Below are 6,102 nucleotides of genomic sequence, written 5' to 3' on the forward strand. Positions count from 1 at the left end.
CTCTGGCACCTGGTATTATGTTTTACGGCACACATGGCCCGCTCGACAAAGTGACATTTACGTCTGATCTGGCCCTCGTAACAAATGAGTTTGACACATCTAGCTTATACTTACCATCGATGAGCCTTACATAAAAGCAGTCCCCCGCAGCAGACCTGAATACTTTAGCCTCCTCCTGCCATACCTCTGTCTTACGCTGGTGAACTGGTCCTCTTTGTGTGTGAATGCATGCCTCTACGCCTCCCTCAATATGTTTGTTCATTTAGCTTCATCTCTACCCTGCCCTTCTCCCAGATTGGAACCCAAAGAAGCTAATGTTGTTCCCCTCTGTTTTATTCTCCACAACAACCCTGTGAGGTAGGTGAGGCTGAGCATATGTGACCGGCCCTAGGTCACCCAGCAAGCTTTCGTGGCAGAGTGAGGATTCGAACCTGGGTCTCCTAGATCCCAGTCTGACACTCTTAACCACTGAAATAGAGCCGGTTTGGTGTAGTGGCTAGGAGTGCGGACTCTGATCTGGAAGAACCGGGTTTGATTCCTCCACATGCAGCTGCTGGTGTGACCTTGGGTCAGTCACACAGTTGTCTCAGAGCTGTTCTCTCAAGGGCAGTCCCCGGGAGAGCTCTTTCAGCCCCACCTACCTCACAGGGTGTCTGTTGGGGAGAGGGGAAGGGAAAGGAGACTGTAAGCCGCTCTGAGACTCATTTGGGTAGCGAAGGACAGGGTATAAATCCAATCTATTCTGCTGCTGCTGCTGCATCACACTTGTGTATTTTCGGACGTATATAATCATCCACTGCTCCTGTGTACCCTTCTCCATGCACCTGACAGCCCCATCGGACTGAGATCAATAGAATCATGAGGGGATTCAGCTGGCTAATATGCTGCCAAGCTAATTAACTGAGTCTGTTTTAGTCTCTGAAATTTAGCAATTTGTGGCAATACAGTGGCACTGCAACTGACAATGCTCTATTTTGTCATTACAGAGGAACAGGTCCCCGTGTCAATACCAGAAAGCGGAACAGCCATGTCTCAGGTATTATGCACTGGAATCAGAAAGAATGCCCCTTGCTCCCACACTGACCCTTTTCTTCTAGGGCAGAACCTCTTCAAGGGCCCCCACGGTCCGTCTGTGCTTTTATAACTGTCAAACACGTTGCGGTGCGCCCAATTATAAAAGGGTTGGGCTGCCGCCTTAACATTCTTCTGTTTTTGCCTCGGCCTGTTCCTCTCCGCTTCAAATGCCAAATTTATTTACATAACTGTTTGGGAGATCTCCACACTCGTAGGCTGTGGGAGGTAAAATGCGCGGTTAGCAGATGTGTACAAATAAAACGGTACACAAGGACTAGTAACTTTGTGGAGTTCCTTTTTTAATAGCTTTTTAAATTATTGCTATTTTAAATTAAAATAGGGATACAGAAAAACAAGGGGAAAGGGGACATATAGATATAATGGATTATATTGGAGCACCAATATTTTTAATAACTGTATTATGTTGTATTATTGTATTTTTATACTGTTCTTACTGTTTTTAATCTGGCATTTATGCCCTTGTTAGCCGCCCTGAGCCTTTGGGGAGGGCGGGATACAAATCTAAAGAATAAATAAAATAAAATAAATAATAATCTATAACTTGTTCATGATGATCAGTATCAGAGTAAATATAGAGTATTTAACATAAATTTAACATCATATTCAGAAGGTTTTTACATACTATATACATTTATTATTAAAGCCTAGCATTTATTACCATTAGTTACTTTTAATATTCACTGTTAGACATTGATTAATACATTTCTTCAATTACATCTTAATACCACTACGGTTGTCATAATCAAACTATAATAAAAAATACATTTTAAAAGCGTTTCTAAAAACAAAAAGGATGACGATAAACTAGGTTCATATGTACATAAAAAACTATTTTATGGTCTTGAATATAGCATTTCAGAGAACACACACACATATATATATATAGTAATTTTAATACAAGTCACTCATTTTTTATTTTGACTTATAATAAGCATAGTAATTTCCCCATTTTCTTTCAAAATCTCTGACCGGTCTTTTATTTATATAGTTTGTTCATTTGGCCATGATCACATATTCTGCCATTCTATCTCTCCATTTTTCAAGGACTAGAAAAGGAGATTTCCAACCAAAAGTTTAGAATCGGTGCGGTCATCACTTTGTTGGCCAGCATTGCTCAGCCATGATCCTTTTGGGGCACATGGGTGCCCGTAGTACCGTGGAGGACCTTCCCCTGTCGTTCCAGTTTCCATGGAACTCTCTCCATGCAGTTCATACAGGCTCTCCCACCAAGCCACATCCCCTCCCTCCGTTAAATTTAAAATCCTGTTCTTCTCTTTGAATCCTTGCAGGTGCCTGACCACTACAGAATGCAGAGCCAGCCATTGGGGATATGCCTGATCATAGACTGCATTGGCAACGATACAGGTAAGTCCCAAGGAAAACCCCGTCATCCTTGCTGTCTCATTCGGCCGCATGCGTCATATTTCCACGCACCAAATTAGTTTGGCTTCCATTCCCAGCATCCCAGTATAGAATTGAGACTTGCTGCTTGCCAAGCAGAACCAGCTAAAAGTTCCAGGGAATGATTAGCCATCTGGCATTCTTCTAGCACAGGGGTCCCCGACGTGGGGCTCGTGGGCAACCTTGGTGCTCACCGACAACTTTCCAGGTGTTTTTAGAATGTGGGCGTGGGCAAGTGGTACTTTTTGCCCAGCAAGGGCTTCTGATGGGCCACTGGAGATCTGATTGTCTGTGCAGATTAAGATACATCCTGTTAAACAAACAAGTTGTGATTATGGCGACGCACAGAGGTCATTTCGGGGGGGAACGCAGTTCCCCCGGGTGAGGTGCTGGGGGGCGGGGCACATGACAAAGCCCCGCCCCCTGCTTCCGGCCGCCCCGCTTCCAGCCCTCATTCAGCCAGGAGGAGGCAGGAAAAGAGGGAGGGTAAGTTGCTTCCCCCCCACCTCTCCCCACCCCTGCCTGCCTGGGGCCAGGGAGGGCCTTGGCGGGGCTTCCTCACACTCCCGCTGGCCTTGCAGGTCCACCGCCGGGCCCCTGATGTCAGGGGGTGTGGCATATGCTAATGAGTTATGCTAATGAGTTCCCCTAGCTCTTTTTCTATGAAATGACCCCTGGCGACGCATAACCTCGCTCCCCGACATTTTGTGGTTGGCTCCGCCTCCTGTGGTAGCCATTTTGTGGTTACGCCCACCACCCTGTGCCAGAATTCCAAAGGTGCCCACAGGCTCAAAAAAAGTTGGGGACCCCGATCTGGCACCTTTAAATGGGAAATGGTAGGGCTGGGCTGGGCAGCCCCCTTAACAGTTGGACGGGGCTCTGGTGCTCCTTCCTGTTTGTCAAGTCGATCTTCTGTTCCATCGTGGACTGAAGATTTCCTACTGTGGAAATGATCGCCCTAAACAGGGCAAGGAACAGGGTACTACCTCTGTATAGCCAGTAGAACAAGGATCACCATGTGGGGCCCATGGGTGCCATGGTGCCTATCGACACCTTTTCTGGCACCCGCCATGTGTTTTTAGGAAGTGGGCAGGGCCAGGTAGGGCTTTTGTCCAGCGAGGATTCTGATTGGCTGTTGCAGATTTTTCAAAAATATTGCTTTGGCGGCAGCTTCCACCACAGGACAGGGATCCTTGTTATGTGACTGAAGTAAAGGTATAGCGATCATTTTGTGCCTGGCTCCGCCTCCTGTGGCAGCCATTTTGTGGGTGTGCCCACCATGCTCTGTCAGAATTCTGAAGGTGTCTGCAAGCTCAAAATAGGGATCCACTCGGTAGAACATTTGAGAAACCAGCCTCTGGTGGACTAGGGGATTTTGGGGGAGTTTTCACTGTTCTTGAGCTTCCTGAATGGCCATCAGTTATTTCTTTACTTTTAAAATCATCTTGCCTTACTTACAACCAAGATTGCTGAAATAGAGGCAGTTTGGTGTAGTGGTTAGGAACTTGGACTCTAAATGGGAGAACCGGGTTTCATGCCCCACACCTCCACACGCAGCTGCTAGTGTGACCTTGGGTCAGTCACAAGTTCTTTTGGAGCTGTTCTTTCAAGAGCAGTTCTCGGGAGAGCTCTCTCAGCCCCACCTACCTCACAGGCAATGCTCCCTCTAAGCTGTAGAGTCTTGTGAGCAAAAATTCTATTTTGTGAGCTACTGGCATTAAGTTGTGAGTGAGCGGTTTGGCTACTGCATAAATTAGTTTGCTGTTCCTGAGCTAAGACAAAAATGTGTGAGCCAGAGGCTAAAAAACTGTGAGCTAGCTCACACTAACTCAGCTTGGAGGGAACATTGCTCACAGGGTGTCTGTTGTGGGGAGGGGACGGGAAAGGAGATTGTAAACCACTCTGAGACTCCGAGTGAAGGGGAGGGTATAAATTTAATTTCTTCTTTTTCTCCTCCTTCTCTCCCCCCTCTCTCTTCTTGATATCCTACCCCCTTTTAAATCTGTGCACCTGGGAGAATCCAGAAGTCTAATCTAGGTTGGCAATTCTGAATCTAGAATTAGAGGTGAAGTAGTTTTCCCAGGTCAGTTAATTCCCCGGAATGAAATCTTCTCTTGCTTTTCTAGGCAAAAATCTACCATTCCTTTCCCCCTCTTCAATGTCCTCTGCCACTTCTTCTTTCAAGTTTCAAAGCAAGTATGTTTTTTAAAAATCCAACTCTGTTGAAGCTTAACCACCATTCAGGGTTTTTTGTGAGTTCTTTTTAAGGGGGAAAGGAAAAGAACCTCTTTCACTTCCCCTGGACTTTCTAAGCGTGTGGGCATCAAAATGCTGGGAGGAGAGAGTTCCAAACGACTCTCTCTTGTAAGCAAAACCAGAAGATCTCTTGAGGGCCCGAAACATGGCGACAGGGTACATAAGGGACTAAAAATAACCTGTGCGGAATTGAGTTCAGCCGGGGCCGATGGGAGCCGTAGGGAACAAGAGAGCAGAAGAAACAGGGAACAGTGTCTCTCCCCCCCCCCCCCCCCATTATTATTAGTCATGATGTCAAGGAGATGAGCCCGTTTTGCACAGAAGTTGCATGTCTCAGCACAAAGATTTCTGGCTTAAGCACTGTAAGGCGGCGAGATGCAGCAGCGGACTTAGAAACGAGCTTCTGATGCTGTGTAGGGTTTTGTCTTCTGTGGGGCTCACTTGCCCTCTGTAGTGAGTCAGAACAGCTTGCCCTCTGTGCAGGAAGGGAGTCGCTAGGAAAATGCCGGGCCCCTGTTTCGCATGTGTATTTGTGCAAGTGAACCAGAGCTTTTCTTCTGGGGGATGGAATCAGGGCCTCCAGAAAAGCTGCTACTGGACGCTTCGACTCTGCTGTGGCATCCCGTGGCATTTCCCACCAGTTCTTCTTCTTGGGGTTACTTGTTGAACGCAGGCGGATTCTGACCTGCAATGAGAAAGGTGTTCCTCTGCCCCCTGGTGGGCTAAAGCGTGTCACTGCAGATCTTTCCAACAGAACAAGGGGCCCGCTGTGTTCCCTCTCAGCTGAGTTAGTGTGAGCAACCTCAACAGTTTTTTAGCCTCTGGCTCACACATTTTTGTCTCCGCTCAGGAAGGATGGCTCCAGAGCAAACTAATTTGTGCGGCAGCCAAATTGCTCACTCACAACTTTAATGCCAAGTATCCCACAAAGTGAATTTTTACTCACAAGACTCCACAACTTAGAGGGAGCAATGTGTCGCATTTTTGTGTGTTTGTTTCATTGATTTTTTTTTTTTAAATGAACATTGCTTCTTGGATATGACTCACCCAGTCCTGTAGCTACGGTGGGGCATTTTGTGGCCACGCCCCCTTAAATAACAGCCATGCCCCACAAGTGTTTTTTAAATAATTAGCCTGGCGCTGCCCCAGCAACTAGCCTGCAGCCGGCTGCCTTGGTCGGGCGGCGGCGGCCTCACTGTGCCTGCGCCAGCCTAGCCATGTGACCCAGCTGCTGGGTTGGCTGGGCTGGTGCATGCTTCACAGATACTAGATGCTTTCAGTGTCAAGGTTGCGATGTTAATCTGAGTACACTTTATGCTGTATAAGACTAGTGAACATTTAAAGATATCT

The 6,102-nt window shown here is 47.0% G+C and overlaps 1 protein-coding gene across 2 annotated transcripts in view; it reads left to right on the forward strand.

Moving 5' to 3' along the window:
• The window catches only part of LOC107122428 (CASP8 and FADD-like apoptosis regulator), a 38,406-nt gene that overhangs the window by 22,651 nt on the left and 9,653 nt on the right, over positions 1-6,102 (forward strand). For both annotated transcript variants that reach the window (XM_015425525.1, XM_015425526.1), the window contains exons 7-8: positions 987-1,036; positions 2,385-2,460. In XM_015425525.1, the coding sequence (XP_015281011.1) occupies positions 987-1,036; positions 2,385-2,460 (126 nt within the window). The remainder of the gene's footprint in view (positions 1-986; positions 1,037-2,384; positions 2,461-6,102) is intronic.

The sequence above is a fragment of the Gekko japonicus genome, unplaced genomic scaffold, assembly GCF_001447785.1.
Source record: "Gekko japonicus isolate JY-2015 unplaced genomic scaffold, Gekko_japonicus_V1.1 scaffold604, whole genome shotgun sequence".
Classification (NCBI taxonomy): domain Eukaryota; kingdom Metazoa; phylum Chordata; class Lepidosauria; order Squamata; family Gekkonidae; genus Gekko; species Gekko japonicus.